At 44.4% G+C, this 21,931-nt stretch overlaps 1 protein-coding gene across 11 annotated transcripts in view; it reads right to left on the bottom strand.

Moving 5' to 3' along the window:
- Positions 1-21,931, bottom strand: part of NEDD4 (NEDD4 E3 ubiquitin protein ligase) — a 46,615-nt gene that overhangs the window by 4,370 nt on the left and 20,314 nt on the right. For 4 of the 11 annotated variants that reach the window (XM_083412995.1, XM_083412998.1, XM_083412999.1 and 1 more), the window contains 21 exons: positions 17,573-17,623; positions 16,435-16,496; positions 15,450-15,552; positions 14,419-14,579; positions 11,735-11,852; positions 11,049-11,213; positions 10,731-10,796; positions 9,907-10,026; positions 8,359-8,562; positions 7,298-7,375; positions 7,069-7,123; positions 6,911-6,969; positions 4,744-4,809; positions 3,292-3,521; positions 2,528-2,649; positions 2,354-2,424; positions 2,095-2,190; positions 1,171-1,244; positions 911-971; positions 340-399; positions 130-237 (listed from right to left, as the gene is read on the bottom strand). In XM_083412995.1, coding sequence (XP_083269121.1) covers positions 130-237; positions 340-399; positions 911-971; positions 1,171-1,244; positions 2,095-2,190; positions 2,354-2,424; positions 2,528-2,649; positions 3,292-3,521; positions 4,744-4,809; positions 6,911-6,969; positions 7,069-7,123; positions 7,298-7,375; positions 8,359-8,562; positions 9,907-10,026; positions 10,731-10,796; positions 11,049-11,213; positions 11,735-11,852; positions 14,419-14,579; positions 15,450-15,552; positions 16,435-16,496; positions 17,573-17,623 — 2,130 coding nt within the window. Of the gene's footprint in view, positions 1-129; positions 238-339; positions 400-910; positions 972-1,170; positions 1,245-2,094; positions 2,191-2,353; positions 2,425-2,527; positions 2,650-3,291; positions 3,522-4,743; positions 4,810-6,910; positions 6,970-7,068; positions 7,124-7,297; positions 7,376-8,358; positions 8,566-9,906; positions 10,027-10,730; positions 10,797-11,048; positions 11,214-11,734; positions 11,853-14,418; positions 14,580-15,449; positions 15,553-16,434; positions 16,497-17,572; positions 18,370-18,740; positions 19,518-21,931 lie in introns of those variants that run through there. The other 7 variants (XM_083412994.1, XM_083412997.1, XM_083412989.1 and 4 more) reach the window with 3 other exon arrangements.

Raw genomic sequence — 21,931 nt, 5'->3', positions numbered from 1 at the left:
AGAGAGCATGTTGAGTAACCTGTGTACTCTTCGCTACTTGTAGCAGGACATAAACACTCTCATGCAATTTTGGCCTAACATTTACTTAAAACATTCCTGCTAGAAGAATGATATCATTCTTTTGGTTACCTTCCAAAACCATTGAATAACTATGTGATTTGCACTGTAGCCGTTTTTGTACTTTGTGTGTTCCCTCCAGTCATTCACATCTACATCTCCCAGGCCACACATCAGTAACTGAAGAGAGAGAGAGAGAGAGAGGAAACATTATCTCAGAAAATATCAACACACAAACTCCCCCAAGGAAACAGGTTTTGAAAGAAGCAGAAGAAAGCTTACCTCCAACTCATTTTCATCGAAGATTGTGATGAGATCTTGTGGTATTAGTTCGAAAAAACCCTAGAATACAGAAGAGGCATAAGGCAAGCTGGACAACTTGCATGGTGATGTGTTTGTAGCCATAACCCCACAACCCCACCATTATGGAATTCCCCCTCAAAGAAGCTTTGCTGCACCTCGGTCCCATTCCATTTTGGAAGACATTTAGGACAGGTTCCTATTTTATCCTGACTGAGACAAAAACAAAAACAAAACCCCTTGCAGCAGCAGGACACATCTTCTTGATCGTATGTAGACAGACTGAGCTGCTTCTGACAAAATTCATCCCCATAAAATACGGATGGAGTTAAGAGCGGGGAGAGAGAATCTAAGTTTTCCACATTCTCATTTGGGGTTTCATGCTGTGCTCACACAGCTTTATGGCTTTAAAAATAATAATGCAAGCCACTCTAGGTATAGAGAAAGGTAAAAATTCAATAGCACACAGGTAAAAAATTAATGGACTGAAATCAATATTGAAACAGACTATTGACAACATTAGAACACAAAGAGTATCTGCAAATGACGGTACCTCTTTGAAGGCAGCCATTTGTTTCCTGATCCTGTTCACAAATCTCCACTGTATTACAAGACTGTAAAATGGAAGGAAGTACTGAGTTTTAAACACCAACATGACAGCTACATTTAAAAGGTTTTTACAGATTCTTCATAGCATTAGCTTTAAGATAGAGCAGATTGGAAATTGAACAAAGAGTTTGTGGCAAACAGTTGCCACTGGAAAATGCACACACAAGGGGTGGGGTGGTGTCAGTTCTGCAGTCTGTTACTTACTAAATATACTCTTGCTTGTTCTTATTTGTGACCACCACATCTGACCCTCCAGGTTTCAATTCATGTTGATGAGTCTAAAGACAAGAGGACCAAAGCCAACTGAGCACTGCGTAAGGCGTAAGGCAAAATCTCCTCCTCCCTCAAACACAGGCCTCCTATTTGCTGATCACCTGAAGTGAGTGATGAGATACAGCAAGGGCTTGCTATTACCAGCTGCAGGGCTTGCGGGCGGAGCTTCAGGATTTCTCCATTTATTTGTGAGGTTTCTTACAGGCCCTTCACCATAGGGTCCCAGGGCGAGTTACAATGAAACAACGATACAATTCAAAATCAAAATCAAATCAGTATATTTACACCAGAAGCACAGGCAGGTGGTTGACTTCCCTTCCACGAGCTGCTTATCCACATCTTCAGACCACAATAATTGAAACTGGTCCAGAGCAGATGTGACAGGCAGGGCTCTGGGCACCTCCATGGGAGACTTGCTCTAACCATGGCGTCTAATTCTGTCTGAATCTGAGTGTTTTATCCCTAAAGTGTCTCACAAAATTGTCCCAGCAGACTTCTGAGGGTGCCAGAGCAACACTCTCCTGGTAAGATGACAAAAGACCGTTTGCTACTCTGAAAAACTAGACCTGGCACCTACATCTGTTTCAAGAGATTAAATTCTTTGTGGTCACAGGCTTGTGGCAGTGTTTTGCTTGTTGCCATGCATGTATACTTCACTGCGATTTAAACTTATTTTGTAGATGACCACAAATATTGAGATGACCAGGTAAAAACTCTAATTCAACTCACTCATCAACTTACAGTTTCATTATCAAAAAAAGGATAAATCAATATTAGACAAGGTAAGACTGAAGCAACCACAAGGCATCCTGTACCTTTTGAGTGTTCTAATTTAAGCCCTGCATGGCTACAAACCTGCCCAAAAAGTTCTTCATCAACTGTGAACCGGAGGTCCAGTTCCTTGGGATCGTTTTCAAGAATCCACCTCAGAGAACTGTAGTATTCACTGTCCTAGAGTGAACATGACAGGGATGGGTGATTAAGACCAGCAACATAAACTGTCCTTTGGGTGGAAGGTGTTAACAAATGTAAATAATGGGTGAGAATGTGCACCAATTTAATTCACCATAAAAATGTGAGGCAACAACAGCAGCTTGGGGTAAACATTACATACCACAGATTCCATATCATGAAGAATTATTGGCTTTTGAAGCATCATTTTGTAAAAAGGGCGAATAAAGAATCCTGCAAGAGACAAAGAGGAAGAGCTTGGTCGCAAAGAAATGTTATGGAGCACGGTGCTAATAATAGCGGCCAAGAAGCAGCCTCTGTAATGTCAAGTACAAACCATCTAAGAGCTTCCCATGGTAGACAGCCATCCCTGCCACACGGCCGATGAACTTGAAGTATGAAAGGTGGTCTTCATTGCACATGCCGGAGTTTGGATTAATCTGGAGAGTATAGTTATCCCTGCAAAGGAAGTAGAGGCCATGTGCTCCATATACTAGCAGTAGACATTTGCTCAAACATCTCAGAAGCTGCCCTATGGGGACCAGGCCATTGGTCCGTCAGGATCAGCTTTGACTATGTGGACCAGCCATGGCTCCCTAAAGTCTTTTCCCAACTCTACCTTGAGATACTGAGCACTGAAGCTGCAGTTCAACCAACCTGGAGCACCCAGAGCAGACTCTCTGCCACTGAGCTATTGCCCTTCCCCAGGAAGTCAGAATTTGCCATCCATCCAGTCTAGCACTTGCCTCACCCCACTGGGCCTCTCCCAGGTAGAAGTGCAAAGATGAGTTGCAGAAGGGCTGCTTCCTTCACCTCCTCCTCCTGGAGTTTGGCTCAAGGTTAAATTTGGTTCTTAAGATAAGACTCAAATTGTAGAACTGCCATTCTCGAAGAAATGGGCAAAGAGGAGCCTTAGAGTAGCCAAGTTTAGCCAAGAGAAGAAACTCAGTGCTCTCTCTATGCACACACACACAGCTAACATAGGAGAACTTCAAATGAGGTATGAAGTATCTGGATAGCAGGCTGGCTAATCTGTTGTTTAAGCTGTTCAACATTTCACACACGCAGAAGAATCTTGGCCACAGCAGGTGTCTTACTTACGTGGCAGAATATTCAAACAGTCCATAGTATGGGTTAAACATTTCCTTGGAGATGAAGAAGAACCACTCTCTGGCGACCCCTCCATAGTCCAAACCCTTTTCACCATCAAATTCAATCCATAGCCTCGCTTTGAGATACTCCGGCTTCTTTACAGCACTAATTCTTCTGTAGGAGTCTTCGAAGATTGTGGCACGGTGAAGTTTCATTTCAAACTTACTTGGAATATCACCCTGAAGAGAAACACGGTAACTGATTGTTAGAGTAGTCTGTCAAGCAAAATGAAGAGAGGATACTTAAACAGGGCCCTGCACTTTTGGCAAGAAGTTTGATCAATGAAGACTGAAGAATGCTCTTCAATTAAACACGGAGCATTTGAAGTTATGTGCCCTAACAAATACCAGCCTAGACTGTTAATGCTCCAAGCTTACAAAGACTACACTTAAGTAGTATACCTTTTTTAAAGTTATTTTTTCATAGAGCACATAGCTAATGAATTCACTCCCACAAGATGGCCACCAACTTAGATGGCTTTGAAAGAAGACTATGTATTTTTTATTATTAAATCTATATATTGCCCTTCATCTGAGCATCACAGGGCAGGTGACAGGATTAGATGAATTCACAGAGGATAAGGCTTGGATGCTTGGGGGCATGAACAAGGTGCTCAGATTGGCACAGGCAACCACGTGTGCTATATAGTATTATTTTATTTCTTTATATGCCGCCCATCTAACTGGGGTGCCCCAGCCACTCTAGATGGCTCCAAACAAAATCTTAAAAACACAATAAAAACCAACCATTAAAAACTTCCCTGTTAGGAATTTTAGGAAATGAGATAGTGAGATATTTATCTGTTTGACATCTGACCGGGGGGGGGGGGGAGTTGTTCCACAGGGTGGGTGCCACTTCTGAGAAGACCCTCTGCCTGGTTCCCTGTAACTTCACATCTCACAGTGGAGGAACTGCCAGACCCCTTGACCCCTGCCCTTCATGACCAATAAAAACTAAGAGGGACAGCATACCCGTTGCTGGGGATCAAAAATGGGGAGAGCACTGCTGGTGCACTCAGCTCCTGCTTGTGAGCATTCTGTAATGGGCCAATGTGGGAACAGGATGCTGGGCTTGATGGGCCTTGGGTAGCCTTTGGTCTGACCCAGCAGGGTTTTTCTTATGTATAGGTAACAAGGTGGGCATGTGTGTGCAACTGTACTTCTGTGCCAAGTGACTATTTAAAGTAGTCTGTACTCTAGTCATTCCACTGGTTTGTTCAGTGGTACATCATGTAACATTGTCATACCCCAGGGGGCAGGGGAAGATCGTAGTTTGGGCGGGGGGGGCGGGGAGAGGTGAAACACTGCTGATCTTTGCACTCATTGCAAGAAAAGAAGACAGGAGAAGCAGCACACATTCTGGAAACATATTCACTTTGAAGTTACTAGACTCATAACTTACTTGCTTTTTTAACTTCTTTCTGAAGAATTCATACTTTCTTTTATAGTCTCTGGAATAAGGCACAGCCTTTGAAGAAGAAGAGGGAAGGGTAGAAGAATGTAAGATGTCCAAGTATCCAACATCACATTTCATCGGGGCAAATATTTGTTGATGCATGAAAGTTTCTGCCTTAGGCCAGGCGATTACAGTTTTGTGACAGAATTTGGGGTGGGAGGACACTCAGGAGGGAACTAGAGCATCTTTCAGTTATACCACACACTTGTTTTGCAATCCTTGTCCACAGCACTACCCAAAGTTTTAATTCACTTTTTATAGAAATACAGTGGTACCTTGGTTTAAGAACAGCTTAGTTTATGAACAACTTGGGTTAAGAATGCTGCAAACCCAGAAGTAGGTGTTTTGGTTTGTGAACTTTGCCTTGGAATAAGAACATGTTTCATTTCCTGTTGAGTGTGTTCCATTTGTAAATTGAGTCCCCCGCTGCTATAGGAAAGCACACCTTGGTTTAAGAACACTTTGGTTTAAGAACAGACTTCTGGAACGGATTAAGTTTGTAAACCAAGGTACCACTGTATTTATATAAATTTATTCCAACAAAAATTTCTCATTTTCTGCAAGCCAGCATTGGATCACTTATCCCTCACAAACACAAAATCAGCCCCTTTAGTAAACCTCCTTAGCTTTTTCTATTTTGTCCGGGGGGAAATAATGAACAGGAACAGATCCCACAACGGATCCAAAATGGTTCAGATACCACCTTTAGTAAATAGTTTCCACAGAGCCTGCCGACAGGGGCCGGAGTTCACGCCACCTACTTATCTCAGGGATGCAACTGAGCTGTGGCTGGAGACCAATTTGAGAGCCTTGCACTTTATTTAAAAGCATTTCTAAACTGCTTAATGTTTCAAAATATCTCTAAGTGGTGTACACTATGTATAATATAAATCCCCTATCCCTTAAAAGAAAAGGACAACCCAAAATCAATGAAACAGTATGAAAGCATAAAATGAAGATTCGGGGATTCAGATGCATAAAACTGGGTTCAATCTTATGGCTGAGTTGTGATGAGGGGAGTCTCAAGAATTCTTCTCAAATCCAACTGTCACTATAGAGATGGGTGAAACCACTTTCCACCCCTCCCGCCATCTCAGTTTAGACGAGCTTTTCCAAAAGAAAGAAAGAAAGAAAACCCGAAAAACGCACCATTTCCAAGTCAATTCCAAAATTAGAGGCCCAGTGATGGTACCAGGAACCCATGCCAGGAATCAAGTACAGTGGTGCCTCGCAAGATGAAAAGAATCCGTTCCGCGAGTCTTTTCGTCTTGTGGTTTTTTCGTCTTGCGAAGCAAGCCCATTGACGGATTAGCGCTATTAGCGCTATTGGCACTTTAAGGGCTAAAAACGGCTTTTTAAGGCTTAAGGGATTAGCGATTCAGAAAAAGGGGTTTTGGAGCAAAAAAAAACCCTCAAAATTTTTCATCAATTTTCGTCTTGCGAAGCAAGCCCATAGGGAAATTCGTCTTGCGAAGGGCCTCTGCAGATGGAAAACCCTTTCGTCTTGTGGGTTTTCCATCTTGCGAGGCATTCGTCTTGCGGGGCACCACTGTACCTCTCTTCACCCCAGGCCTTTTATTTTCCTGGTGGAAGCAATGGAGAGGGGGCCCTTCAAGGCACTCCCCTTGCAAAACCATCATTACCAGCTGGTGTTTGGAATGCTGGACTGGCTCAAAGAGCCCTGGGGGAAGGGTTACTTTAGCTCACTTAATGTTTATTAGCCAAATTTTCCCAGTATCTGATAAAATCAGTTTAAAACATATACAAAACAATAGACAGGTGAACATCACTGAGCTCTAGGAGACGTTCATCTTCACAAGCACTGGCCCCACCTCCTGCCTGTGAACTTCAACACCATCGCCCCCCACCACTAATTCAATTCCTGGCCCCATTTCAGACACTTCTCACATTCAAAATAACTGCACCGATGCATTTGAACCATTTTGTATCCTCTTATTTCTACCATACAGTTTGGCAACTGCTCAGAAGGATAAATATTGAACCTGCACCCGACTTCTAAACTTCTGAGGTGAAAGTGCCCTGGGGTGAACAGAAGATGCAAATACTTGGCTAGCTGCTACAACTGATTTTAAAGTAATCCAGGGAGTCTTACTGGTCCAGCTATTGCGACATTCTGCAAGCGAGGGTCTTCCCACTGCGTTTTCTTGGTATCTGCAAGCACACATATGTATTAGTTGCAGTAAGGCTGAGCAATAAGGGAGAGTCATATTATATCTTATAAGGGAGAGTCGTGCTATAACTTCTACATACTGTGGTTTATGTAGAATGTTCTTCCATCGGTATGTATTCGTTCTTCCCAGCCAGGCTAAAGGAAAGAGAGAAAACCATAAGTACCCATTGGCAGGATGCTAAATGATGGGTGTGCTGGCATGGTTCCACAGATTTAAACAGCAGCAGCCTTTTATGATGCTTAATGGTTTGTGCTTAATGGTAATCTGAGGGATGTAAAGTATTAAAAAGGCCAAGAGCAGGTGCTTACAGGTAAAGGGCTAAGGTCTGCAGGGTCCAAAGAGGTCCTTCTTCTCGTATGAGCAGGAATTCTGATTCTGGGGTCATCCTTTGACAAGGGAAAAAACACTGTTAAGCTACTGTTTTAGCCATGGACATTTAAGACTTCTGGCTGGTTGCTAAAGGAAGGCCTCACACAAGGAAAGCCACTGAACTCTACTTTCCCACAAGCCGCTGCAGGCAGAATTTAAACAGCAGATCCATGTGACACTTCACGAAGAGGAAGATTTCCCCATAGAAATCCAGCCATCCCTCTCTCCATGGGCGAAATCATGGTTCAAGGGGACTTAATCCCTGGAAAATGTGCTTAGAACTGCCGCTTTCAGTCAGCAAATCTGACAGATTTGAGCAGCTCTGTCTGCTGCCCATTTCTTTCAAAAGCGAATTCTGCTTTCTCGGGGCAACTGCTCCTTTTGTTAGCAACTTCCCTCCAGGTAATGACAGAATGTTCTCCAGAAAGAGAAACTGACATGCCATGCTGGGGTTTGAGACCAGTTCCAGGATTTGGGTGAGGGTGGTGAGGAGAACTATAGCTCTGGCTCAGCTTTGCTTTATGGAAACAGGCTTGTTCTCAACTCTGTTTTCTTCGCAGCCAGCGGATTTTCTTGTTACTTTACTGTTTTTGGTTTTTATAATCAAAACAAATAAATGGCTGCTAGGGTATAACTGAAGCAGCTGGCAGGATAAGTAACACAGCAAGGAATCAGGAAGGGAAGGTGCTCAACAGCAGGACCTGCTAGCAAGTCAGTGTCTTGTGCGAGGAAGATCACATGGAAACCAAGCTCAGAGGGAGCCTTTCAAGGGGACAAGCCGGGCCTTCCCTTCCTCAGAGAAAGTCACAGATTCCTCCTCTTTCACGCGATACTGCTGGGAAGTGTCTGCAGTTCAGCAAAGGTCAATCAGCAAGCCAAACACTCTCGCGGGTGTGAGGACCTTGCATTGCTCTTTAAAGAATTGTCCTTTCACCCCACCCACCTTCTGTCTCCTCAATATTAAAAATACACAGCAGCATTAAATCCAGAAGCTACCTACCCACGTTGTTGTTTTGGTATTGTGGTCAATAAAGAAAGGCCTCCCATTTGGAGCGTTACGAACTTCCCAGCCTTTTGGAAGAAGTCCAAGATCAGCTTCTGGGGGTTTCTGGAACGAAGGCTGCTGCGGTGAGTCATCTGATGCCAACTGTTGTCTGGAGGAAGAATGTGGAGCTGTGGCCTGCTGACCCACATCCACCCCAATCTGCTGGAAAATTGAGAATGCAAGTAGAGTGAAATGCGCGGGCAAGCAGGGAAGACCTTGCTCAATGCCTCAAGCCAGAGTCTATGAGATGGATTACACAAGAGGAAATGTTACCAGTCTCAGTTATCATGTTTTACAATTGACAGAATACAGGCTGTTTGTTTTTAATGGGGGGCAATTTCAAATTATTTGTTTTAAAATTATTACTGAGGTTTGGCTGAATAGTGTTATTTTCCTGATTTGCACATACGGTTTGCAAAAGAGTGATAAAGTCCCCAGTTATATTTCACTAAATGGTTGTTTATCTACTAATTAGTGGGTATCAGTAAACTTTGTTTATTATTTGAGTATGGTTAATGTTGTTTGTAATTTATATGGCAGGCATGTTGTTTTTGTTTTTTAAAAATAAATGTTACGTTAGATGATATATTGGTGCATGACATGATCCATCCACTTTCTCCCCCTTGCGGGGTTTTTTGTGTGTAAATATATAATATGCATATATATTGCTGTAAGTTGCTAGGAGACCTCAGAGTGACAATAGGTTTAATAAATAAATAAATAAATAACAACAACAACAACAACAGTTGTGCTTTTGATGCGGGGGACAATATCTATTCCTACTGGTTAGTTTATCTTAATTAATCGGAGGTCTTGTGTAGCTATACTGTAGCTATACTGAAATTCTGATAAAGTTCTTACACAAAACCCCTGTATCTTGTTTTGTTTAGGCTCAATGTGTGCACTGCAATTACAGCCGCTCAGGTAAACTCTTGCATGTACTGAAGTGCCCTCAGCATGGGACCCCTGGATGCTTGCATCATTTGGGCTGCTGGAACAAAATGGCAGGTTGTGCTCAGGGGACGAGCAAATGGAACAAAAGGATGACAACCAATTCTTCACAGATCTCAAAGAAACATGATTCAATGGTTTCAAGGTGCCTCAATATGATACAGACAAACTCTGTCAGCTCCTTAATGCAATTTCCAATGCTCTCATCCAAATACATGTTGATACAAGCAAACTCTGTAGTGACATGCACACCATCAGGGATGGTGGAGTTTGTTGCAATGTTTATCTGAACAGGGACAAGGGACCTGTGGCTCTCTAGAGATCAGACTGCAATTTCCATCATCCCAGACTAATGTCCATGCTGGGCTGATGGGAGTTGGGCATTCCACAAGAAAGACTACAAGGTCCACGTTTTCTTATCCAATGAGACTTGCAAGGAAAGCTTGAATAAGCAGGAACTGATTGCTGTACGTTTTAGTGACTTGGCCAAACCCCATGCAGCAATCTTAATTCTAGATCAGATGACTATGGGGTGGTGGGGGGGGAAGGTACCTGTACAGCTGGCTTCTTCCAGGTGGTAGTCTGGGAATTGTGGTCTATATAATACGGCCTTCCTTTGTCATCTTTCCTTACTTCCCAGCCTGGAGGCAGTCCAGATGAAGTAGGCAGTAACTAAAAGAAGATAGAATTAGCTGGCAAAGGCTACTTGTGGATTTTTTTCAGGGCTCAGACACATCACAGAACAAAGATTTAAATATTTTAGGAAGCAAGTTGACAACTGAGGAGAATGTACATGCCAACTAAGTTAACTGCTGTGTTAGGCAGTTACCAGTACAGTCAACCTCCACCACTGACTAGGCAGTCTCCTACTCCATCTGTGAGCAAGTCCAGAGGTGGTAAACTAATATAAAGCAGCATCAGCCACTGGCAATAAATTTGACCAACAGAAAGAGGTTGCAGGTGCCATCCCAGTCAGTCAGCAGTATTCTGATCATCCATAAGTTTGCCTAGCCCCATTTTGGAAGCTAGGAGTGAATTCCAAACACCAACAGGGTGCTGTTTGAAGGGAGTTCTACTTGTTTTCAGATTAATTGCTCATTTCCCAATTAGTTCTGAAACGCACAAGTTCCCCTCCGTTCACCACCACTTTGCTAAGCTAATCACCCTCCAAACTAATTCTTCTCTCCTATCTGTTTTCCTATTCTTTGGTGATCTTGAATCAGCACAGGAAACCCTTAAACACTATTCGAATATTTTCTCCCAGTGCTTTAGGTTGTAGTGAAAGGATTGCAGTAACACGGACAGAGCACATGGGACTTGGTCACATGCAGTGAAGAGAATCACAATCAGGCAGGATAATTCAGAGCTTAACTTACAACAGGAAGAGCTGGTTGTTCTTCAGCTTGGTACGGCTGAGGGTTACTTCTTCTGCTTAAATCACTCTTGAAGGACAAGAGGGGGAAAGGCTTTTTAGTTCTACAGTTACTGTTGTGATGAGCAGCACATGCACAGGTGTCAATCCCTGGTACATGCATACCCTAACATGCTTACCCAATACACCAGTAACCAGGAGATGGAACTAGGCTACCCTTTGAACAAACTAGCTGCAGGGAGAGGGTGTGTGATACAGAGCCTCTTCAGGGGCAGACCCTGCTGCTTAAAGCATGCAATGTTTGATTTATCATCATGCTTACAGTGCAGGAATCTGCTTGGGCAGCAGTGGAACTCCCAGAGGTCGTAAGCTCTGTGCTCAGTTCTTCTGTAAGGCCGTTCTCTGCCTCAGAATTGTGTTGCACAGTGACTTGGGGAGTCTGGTTGCTGTACATAGTTGCTTCATCTTCTGTGATGATCTCCCAACTCTAAGAAACGTTAAATATTTCATCAGAATTTTAATGTCACTATCATCATCACCATCATTTTATCCCGCTGTGTGGGAATCCCTCACAGATGACCACGGTGCCTGGAGACAGACAGTCAGGTCTATCCATAGCAGTGACCAGAGGGAGAATGACTGCTGGGAGGAGCACAGACAGAAGAAACAACATGGTGCATCTGCAGCAGCACAACCAGACGTCTCCATCTGCCCCAGCTGCAACAAAACATGCTTCTCCCAAATCGGTCTCTGCAGCCACAGCTGGTGCTGGAACTCCAACGGTTTGACTTTGACATACCCTTCCACTGTCTCTCGAGACAGACAAGTGACAACTATTATTTAACTGACCTTCATTCTAAGGTCCCAAAGCAGATTATAACATTAAGGCTCAAAATTTAAAACAACTTACAATTACAAAAATAAGGTGGACCCTAAAAATATCGGCCTCAAGTGTCAAAAGTCAGGGTAAAGAGGTGCTATGAAAGCTATGAAAAGTGAGGTTCCCACCTCAGGAGATTCTCTGTGGTCCAGATTCTCCGCCTCCTCGGATATTTGATGCCGGCGAGCAAAGGCGTGTTGCACTTCCAGCTGAATGTTGCCAGTCTCTGCATCGGGTCCGTTGTCCCTGCACAAAAATGTTGTTTAAGGGAACATGGGAGGTGGGTGGATTCTGAGGCTTCAAATATTTGAAGAGGTACAATGTAAACGAAAGGTTTGCTTTCATAGGGAGATGAGGCAGGTCACAAGATTAAATACTGGAGCTGGCTGAGAAGCTTAAAGCAGACCAACGTAAGGCATTTGGCAGAGCTTTCAGCATTTTGAATGACCGGAGACCATGACAAGCTTCAGACCTGACACGGGTCTCTTCCAGATGAAGGGTTTATTCTGTTTTTGTGGTTTTATTACTGTACAGTGGTACCTCGGGTTAAGTACTTAATTCGTTCCGGAGGTCCGTTCCGAACCTGAAACTTCTTAACCTGAAGCACCACTTTAGCTAATGGGGCCTCCCGCTGCTGCCGCGTCGCTGGAGCATGATTTCTGTTCTCATCCTGAAGCAAAGTTCTTAACCCAAGGTACTATTTCTGGGTTAGCGGAGTCTGTAACCTGAAGCGTATGTAACCCGAGGTACCACTGTATTTTTTTTCTTGTTTGGAACTGGGGCCAGTGCTATCATCAGGCCAACGAGGCAGCCACCAAGGGCACAGACCTCAGGGGGGCGCAATACTGACCTTTGAGGGGCACGGTTTTATACAGATTAGTTTTTGTTATATGATAATGTTTGACATTTATTTTATATTTTGAAGAATTTTATCATTTCTCTGAGACATCTGTCTTCGAAAACTGAAGTTAGCACAATAACAAAAATTGGGAGGGGTGCAAATTTTGCTTGCCCACAGCACAAAATGGCCTGGCACCGTCACTGCTTCTAACTCATTTTAGGGCTTTTTAGTGGTGAGCTATACGCAAATTTAATAAACCTAGCTTCATTCCCAACTCCCACCAAATATGCCTGGCTGATATCGAAGATGGCGAAAAGGAGACCTTACTGTCTATAAAAAGTGACCATCTTAGGAGTTCCTGCTCCCCAGTCACTCCCTTCCTTCCAAAGGAAGAGCAGGAAGAGTCTTGGGAGGCTTCTGTTGTTCACCTGCAGAGTTGGGGCCTGAGGTGCTCACCCTTCCCTTCCCAGCATCTGCTACCCTGCTAAAGCTCAGGAGGGAGACACAAGGGTCCCTGTGATCTGTGAAGAAGGCGGTGGAGAGCTGAGACGGCTCATTTTTTTTTATCCTGTTGCCGCTACAAGTATATGCATCTCTAATATACTGTGAGACAGAAGAGGTGAAATCCATCTGGAAAAGGCAGCTAAAGGCTATTTCTCATGCTCTTTCCTTTCCTTTCTATTCTGCCTGCGCTTCTATTCCTGCTGCCTGCTTCTTCCTTGGACATAATCCTGTGCCACCTCCCGCCCAGTTTCTAGGCCCACTGAGCGCTTTGTGTTTCCTCCAGTGCTGCAAGATGGGCAATGACTGTGGCGATCACACAGGATCCCCAGATGTTTCATCATTTATTGATCCCTGTGCCACCACTTTATTCCTTTCTGCCACCACCCAGGCCCTACCTGGTACAATACTGAGTCCAGTCAGGGTTAAATTGGAACATAAACTTCTGTTTATTTATTGCAGTTTAACAAGTATGTGGTTTCATAAACGGTATCGGTCAATTACAATCATGGGGTGTCTATCCAGACCTATAACTTCCACTACCTGCTCTCAATCACTAAACCACCTCTCAGTTATTTACTTGTCTTCCTAGCTCCTAACTGTTCCTGACTCAGCTTAATTCACTACACTAACTCAACATAACCCCACAGACTCTATCCCAATTCACTCCCACTCCAACCGACCAAGAACTCCTCCTTCGCCCCTCCCAGAGCTGGTTTTATAGTCCCTCTGACTCCACCCACCCCGGGTTCTGATTGGGTAACTTGTTTAATTCTTTCACCTCCAGCACTCTCATATGTTAAGGTCACATGACCCACATTGGCTCCTTCCTTTCTTTCTGGATGCAGCTGAAGAGGAAGAGGCATTAAGGGGTATTGCAAATCTGTAAAAGAAGCCTACTGGTGCTGACTTCTGGGGAAATAATAGTCAAGCACCCCCACCAATTCAGAGGACGATTGTGAAATACTGGTGAAATAAACAGCACTATAGCACAAGTGAATGATTTTTTTAAAAAGACTGACGTGGGAAATAATTGGGCCTCTTCACACACAGCTATGTCATGCCTACTAGTGTCAACAGAACACAATGCAATATCCACAGGGGTCAAAGTGCAACAACATTCCCAATAATCTGGGAAATGACTTGCAGTTTTGCCTGTAGCTTACAGCGGAAGAGCAATGGGCTGGTCAGCCCTCTACACAAAAGCACAAATGGTGCATGACTAGTCAAAGAAAGTAGCTCTAGAAATGCAAAACCAATTTGTTTCATTTAAAATTGTGGGGGTTTCCCCTTTTAAAATGGAAATCAAGAAATGTTCTTGCTTAACAACCATCACAGAAAAGTGTTTTGAATCAGATCTACAGATGAGAAGTCCTCAGCACCTCCTACAGACAAGCCTTCTCTAGTAACATGCATTTAGTAATATCCCTATCGCGGACTATTTTGAATTAAGATCGCAGTAAGACTTACTGAGCGGTTGGTCTTTTCCACTGTGTCCTTCTCGATTCATGGTTGACAAAGTAGGTCCTGCCAAGGACATCCTGCCTCTCTTCCCAGCCTGCAGGTAGAGAAGACTCTGGCTCCCGCAACTGGCAAGAAGCATCAGGTTGGTCCAATAAAATCCAGCCAGGCTGCAAACAACAAGAGCAGGTGGTTTATGTGGTTATAACTTGCCCAGGACCTTATGTTGAAGGGCGGCTAAGAAAGCCATATGAAGAATGGCATCAAGACTGCGATGGCTGCCTGAACCTTGCCTCTGCACATACAGCCAAGTACTCAAGACAGGCCATGTTCCCATCATGCAGCATTCCTCATGCCTTCCAACCAGATACAGACACCAGAAAAGTCTATTTTCTTATAATGCTTCTACTGTAGGTGTGAAAACACCAAACATTCTGATCCGTCACTGAAGTCAGATGGATCCTAATTGTTTTGAATGAGATACTGACAATGAATTATCAGATTATATGAAGGATTGCTGATAAAAATACATGGGTGTTATATGGGGCTTATAACAACTCTGGTGTTGTGATGGGGTCTCCCACTCAGATACCTCAACTCACTCATTTCCCCCTCAATTCTAAATCTCATAGAAGCATAGATGCTTCATGGTTTATAAATTATATTTTTATTGCTTCTTTTACTTCTTACATATTGTATTTTGTGGAATGCAACATAATAAATAAAAGGCAATACAAATACAATCAGAAATCAATATAAATATTTAACTCAATGGATGAACTGCCTTCCACCTTCAGCTGCAAATCCACAGGCATGCCACAAACCATCTGAATGAAGTTTGGAAACCCCTATTCAAGAACTGTTGCTGATCCAATTTCAGCAGATGCTAATCTTGTGGCACATACTCAGTGGGGACCCCATCTCAACGTGGCCAGAGGCTGAATTCATTATGATGACTAAAGTCACCTGAAACACATGTGCCGGCTGAATTCATCATACCAGATCAGGCCACATTTCACACCAAAGACCAAACCACTCACCTCTAGCTCTTCTGCCTGTTCTGTGCCATCTTCCTCAGATCCATTGTTTTTAGGTATGTAGGTCATTTTTAACCTGAGATGCCCCTTCACTCTGGATTTATGGCTGCAACAGAGGGGGGTGGGATTGTAAAAGTTTGTGAGCCTGTTAAAATGCCAACACTTGCAAACATTTCTAAATAGTGCCTGGCTCATGCTGGACTAGTAGCCATTACCTCATCTACCCACCCAGGCTGCCTCCTATTTCTTCCATCCTATTCCTGCAGCTGGAAGCCCACCAGAAGATGGCCCTCATCACTGGATCAGACCAAAGGCCTACCTGGCCGGCTCTCACAGATGCTTATGAGAAACCCACAACCAGGAACCCTGTGCAATGGCATTCTCCCACTCACAATCCCCAACAATTGGTAGCCAGAGGTATACTGCTTCTGATCCATAGCCGTATCCCTCCTCCATGAATATGTCTAATCCTCTTGTACAGCAGTCCAAGTTCATGCCCATCATGCCATCTAGGATCAGTGGAGTCCATTTTAAGCATGCACTGTGTGAAGGAAGCTTTCTTTTTGTCTGTCCTGAAATGCCTCGCCATTCACTTTCATTTGACAGGATATTTGGGCCAGACAAAAGGAATTGCTGCTGCTTCTTCACACATTGCAAAGCTAAGCTTGGATTTTATTGCCACAGGATGCAGCAGCGGCAACCAAACTTGTACAGCTCTATGAAGTGATTAATCACATCCATGGAGGAGGATAAGGCCATCAATTGGTGCTACTCATGATGGGTGTGTGGTTCCCTATGAATAACAGTTGACATGAGACTGCTATTCCACTTGTAGGTTTCCCAGAGTACCCGGCTGGCCACAGGACAACGGAAGGACAAGTTTTCTGAAGAAAAGTCACTCCCACCAAGAATGAGAGAGAACACGTTCATGCTAATGTACAGTGCAGATCAGGGTGTTCAGTGCTTTCCAGGTATGATGTTTACTGACCTCCTTGGATGAAGAAGAAAATCTTTAAACGTATATGGTCTCTCAGTAGTTGGATTCTCTGTCTGAAATGGAACAACAGTTTCAGGTTTTTCTTCACCCAAGCAAATACAGTGGTACCCCGCAAGACGAATGCCTCGGAAGACGAAAAACCCGCTAGACGAAAGGGTTTTTCGTTTTCTGAGGTGCTTCGCAAGACGGATTTTTCTAAGGGCTTGCTTCGCTAGACGAAACAGCCCTGCCTCTCCTGTCATGGCGACGGTCGCATGCTCGCTTCCCCGCTCCTCCAGCTCCCTCCTACCTTCCTGCTGACGGCTCCTCCGGCTCCCTCCCACCTTCCGGCCAACCTTCCGACCTTACGGCTGCCTCGCGCCGCTGCCCACCGCCCTCGCTTGCTCCCCTCAGGAGCCGTTGCCGCCAGCAGCCAGCGTTGCAGCCGGAGTCGCGCTCCTGAGCCCCGCCGCCCTCCAGCAGCCGCGTCGCGCGGTGTCCACAAGGCGCGGGTGAGTCCAAGGACCGGCTGTGGCAGCTGCCCTGCTTCTCCCCACCCCTCCCCGCCGTGGTGCTTCGCAAGACAAAAAAACTCGCTCTACGACAAAACTCGCGGAACGAATTAATTTCGTCTTGCGAGGCACCACTGTAATACCGATGCTTTCCTCCATTGAGAAAAGAATTTATAGTGTTCACTTCTCCAAAGAACATCCTGTTTTACAGCAGCAACAGTCCATGCTCATCGCAATGGAAAAGATGTTGAGCCACAGCTCCACCCTGCCAGAGGTGTCTCTCTTTAAGATATCTGCCTTCTGTAGCCCTCACGCTTTTTAAGTAGGGATGTCATGTCTTCCTCACTACTTTTGAATCCGGGAGCTGAGCCATTTTTTAAGATATCCTGTCTGTTGGGACAGTGGTCCAAGAGGGAGATAACCAGAGCATGTACCTCTCTGGCGAGGCAGGGCACAGACAGGTTACACAGGGTAATCAAGTTCAGTTTACCTGCTGCTGCAAATGCTTTCTGTCAAAGGTACCACCTACCCAGGACAATCTCTCTCTCTCTCTTCAAAAAATAGACAAAAAGCTACTAAAAAGACACAGAGGAATTCTGAACTGAAGAGCAAAAGATTATTTTTAAACAAATACAAACCGGCAGTTGACAGAGAGGCACATCTACTTGGCCAAGAAAATCATCTCTTGTCTAGGAAGAGAAAAAACAATTAATGGCATGCAACCTTTAAGAAAAGGTTCTGTCTGAGCAAAAGCCCCCCACCCCCCAAAATGGGTTGTGTGTTCTCGAGGCAGGTCCACACAGAGAACAAAGGCATCAGCCACCAAGAATAATGGAAGAAAGTTTATAAGTAGACATTTGCTCTGATTTACTCAAAAGTAAACCGTTCTTAATCTGAGGTACCACTTTGGCTAATGGGGCCTTCTGCTGCCATTGTGCCGCCGCCACGCGATTTCTGTTCTCATCCTGAGGTAAAGTTCTTAACCTGAGATACTACTTCCGGGTTAGCGGAGTCTGTAACCCGAAGTGTTTGTAACCCGAGGTGTTTGTAACCCGAGGTACCACTGTACTCACATTTTGCTTTTATTGCCTGGGTCCAAATAGCATTTTTCTTTTTTAACATTTCAGAACTGACCCAACTAAAAGATGAATGTGCCCACTGGCATATCTCAAAACTGTTAGAGATACAGACAAGTTTACCTTCCTTAACCCATGACCAGGGACTAGTTGGGCGAGATGGTGATTTGGGTATCCTGGTCCTCAGATATATACACACACAGTAAGACTGCATTGCCAAATACTTGTCACTTGTCTACCTTGGGGAAATCTGGAGCTTCTGTTTCTCATACTCTCTATTTAATAGCCCAAGGTTATTAAAAATTATTTAGAATTTATACAGATGTCAAGTGCCCCATCTTTTATACTGGAATCTAACGCTGTTTTAAAAAGGTAAAGGTACCCCTGCCCGTACGGGCCAGTTGTGTCCGACTCTAGGGTTGTGCGCCCATCTCACTTAAGAGGCCGGGGGCCAGCGCTGTCCGGAGACACTTCCGGGTCACGTGGCCAGCGTGACAAACCTGCATCTGGCGAGCCAGTGCAGCACACGGAAACGCCATTTACCTTTCCGCCAGTAAGCGGTCCCTATTTATCTACTTGCACCCAGAGGTGCTTTCGAACTGCTAGGTTGGCAGGCGCTGGGACCGAGCAACGGGAGCGCACCCCGCTGGGGGATTCAAACCGCCGACCTTTCAATCGGCAAGTCCTAGGCACTGAGGCTTTTACCCACAGCGCCACCCGCGTCCCCAACGCTGTTTTAATGGGGCTCAAAACATAGACCTCTAGAGGGAAACACAAAATACATCCCAGGATACACTTTCCCCCTTAGGCTACAGATTCTTAGTGCCTATGTTTCCAAGGGACCTTCTGCTTGCCATGGACAAGGCATTGACTATGCTTGTCTTGAAGAGTTAAACAGCTCTCTTGTCTCTAGCAAGGTCTGAGAACTTCACCACCACTTCACTCTCCTCTCTCTCCCCCTCCGCCCTGGCACCACTTCAAGTTCCTCCCATATTTCATAATTTGCTTCAGTTCTTATTTCATTCTGGCAGCTACAAATAATATGAGATAATTTTTTTCAGGCCAGTAAGATGCATGCTGAAGTTTGTACAAAAACACACACTCCTGCAGTGAGCACAGAAATACCAGGAACAGTTTGTGAGTAACTGTGCTAGGTACTTGCTAGGTTTCCTTTTGGTAAAGAATACAGTTAATCCTTGCAGAGGATAGGAAGCAAAGAGTTCTTGATATATCACTGGATGTACTCCAGAAGAAAGAGATGTCCACATGCCAAGGAGGCTTTGGTTTAAATTAGACACCCTGCAGAGGAAATTCATCCCCTCAGAGTCAGGACACTGGATAAACATTTGTGCAGGGACACCAATAACTTTATGCAACTTCACAGGTTCTTCTCAATCAGGTACACGTTTTCAGAAGCACCTGGGAGGATACAGGTGACAGGAATTAAGGGGCCACAAGGCTCTCAAGACCCTGAGCCAAGGTCCAGAAGGTTACAGAATGTCTTTAACAGTAAAGGCAACGGATAAGTAACAGGCAAAACCTAGTCATATTTACTTGCAAGTCAGTCCTAGACAGATCATTGTGAAGAAATAGAATGCAATAATTTGCATGACTTGAAAATGGAAGTTATTTGTAAAAAAATGTATTACACAGACAAAGCCAAACATCAGCTTTAGTATTACCAGAAAATCAGAGTTGTGCTGCTGAAGTAAGTTACAGGACCTGCCTATCAACAGTTTACTAAAAAATACCAAGAATATATCACACCTTGTTTTGTTTAACCTTGGTTTGGAGACACCAGTCCACAACAGTGGAGGTGGGGAAAGACTGGCAAGATAGGGCCTCAGAATATTCTTCTTACCATCTCAGTTTCACTGCATTATATATTGGAATGTTATATATAACATTCCAAAAAGACCAATCCTGTAAGATGCTTATCTGTTTGGAGCTGGACGTCCTTACCACAGAGTATTTACTAACATCTGCAAAGGCCAGGATGAAACATCTAGATTTTGTAGCATTGACACTACCAGCCTGTATAACTGCTAGCCTTCTGGGACATGCAAATACGAGGGCATTTGACAAGATGGTTGGGGACAAAGATTCCAAAGAAACTGATTCAGGGTCACATAGGGTCACAGAGCAAGTTTAGGCCCTTTCAGGAGCATGCTCAATGACAAGCCTAACAGGTACAGGACCTTACAGCCCAGGGGCTTTCTAGTTATCAGATGTCTTATGGACTACAGCAACTGCCTGCATGCCAGCCTGCCAGTCTTGACTGGTGCTGAACTGGTCTGTGGGGTGGCGGGGAGTTGAGTAGGAGTCACTCTACCCAATTCACCCACCCTGTTCTTGGTTATACAAGTCGGTCCCCTCACTGGTAATATTAAATCATAGATAGAGGTGGTCTTCTTATATACTGACCTGGCATTGATCAACAGCAGCACCGGGCTAGAAGCCTCAGTAGCCAAATGACCAGTTATCTGCAAAATGGGGTCAGTAGAGCCAAAGGTCTTGTGCCGCCTTCCCCCTCTATTTTTCTGTTCGCCATAACATATCTTCCCTCCCAGAAATAACTTGTTATAGGATACCGATTCCCCCCCATGTCACCCCAGCATGCTTATTCCAACACAACCCACCACACTCATCCTGTGCTCACATCACAAATTCCCCGTTATCCAAGTGTGTAACCGGGAACAGCTGATCTAAGCTCTCACCAAAGCAGCTGTTCCCCCCAGCACTCCTCCTCTCCCTGAGAGGCTAATTTGAAAACTCACCCCACACACTCTGTTACATCTGTTTCTCACTCAAGAGTTACCCAACCTCTCAAAAATAATGTATCTCAGAATGTGAGGTCTATGACTTCACTGCTGCCCAAAGGAGTAACTCAACCCAAAGGGACAATTTTCTTTGGTGCCTTCCTTTTGGTGTCCCCTGCTGGGGTGGCTTGCTGTGCCTTGTTAATGTATCTTTTATAAAATTGTGGACCAATCAGTTTGATATGGGCCAGCTGTTCCCAGGGTTCTCCTCTGATCCCCAGGGTTCTTGCAGCATGTGATACCAGCAACAGGCCAAGACAAGCACGTTACTGGCAAATGGTGTGTGTATGTCTAAGGTGGAAACTATCACATACACACCCCGCACAAAAAACCCCTTCCCATTCTCCTCTCCACCTGGCAAAATTCTAGCTGTATCCTTCATGTGTGGCTTGCTCCCTCTCCCAAACTTTTCAAGTCAAAGCTCAAGGACCCGAGAGCAAAATAATGCTTCTCACCAAGTACTGCACAGAAAGCTTAAAAAATGCTGTGGGATACGGAGAATGGGAAGCTTAACTCTCAGCAAGTAGACCTGCAGAGCAGGCGGGCAAGAGGCCTTTTGCTGCTGCAGACACTGAAGTCTGAAACCCAAGCACAAATTTAATTTCATGACACTCGGCACAGATAGCTGACATTACTAAATGTGACTCCAATATCATCCTGTTAAATTGGAAATGAGACTCAGCATATCGTTATACTAGGCCAGACTAACTGGAGTCAAGGAAGTATTTTCAGGACTGTTAATTTTAAAATGAATCACAATACAGAACTATAATTAGAGACGACACTTATATTTAACAAAATTGTTTGGGAAGGCTACTTTTCCAACAGTGCTTATTTAACACAGAAGTCCTTCAGCTGCAACTTAATAAGAATGTGGTCATACAGCACTGTTTCAAATTTCTTTTTTGGCTACCCAAATTTAAGAGTAGGGAACATGTGGCCCTCCAGATGTTGATGAACTCTAACTCCCAGCAGCCTGCGTGGCCCCTGGTGGGGGCAGATGATGGGAGTTACAGATGAACAACTTCTGAAGGGCCGTAGGCTCCATCCCCCATAAGCTTTAAAGCAGTGCTTCCCAAACTTGAGTCTCCGACTGTTTTCA

This window comes from Podarcis tiliguerta (assembly GCF_965153285.1).
Source record: "Podarcis tiliguerta genome assembly, chromosome: 14".
Classification (NCBI taxonomy): Eukaryota; Metazoa; Chordata; class Lepidosauria; order Squamata; family Lacertidae; genus Podarcis; species Podarcis tiliguerta.
The sequence above is the reverse complement of the archived record's forward strand: the minus strand, read 5'-3'. Positions and strand labels throughout refer to the sequence as shown.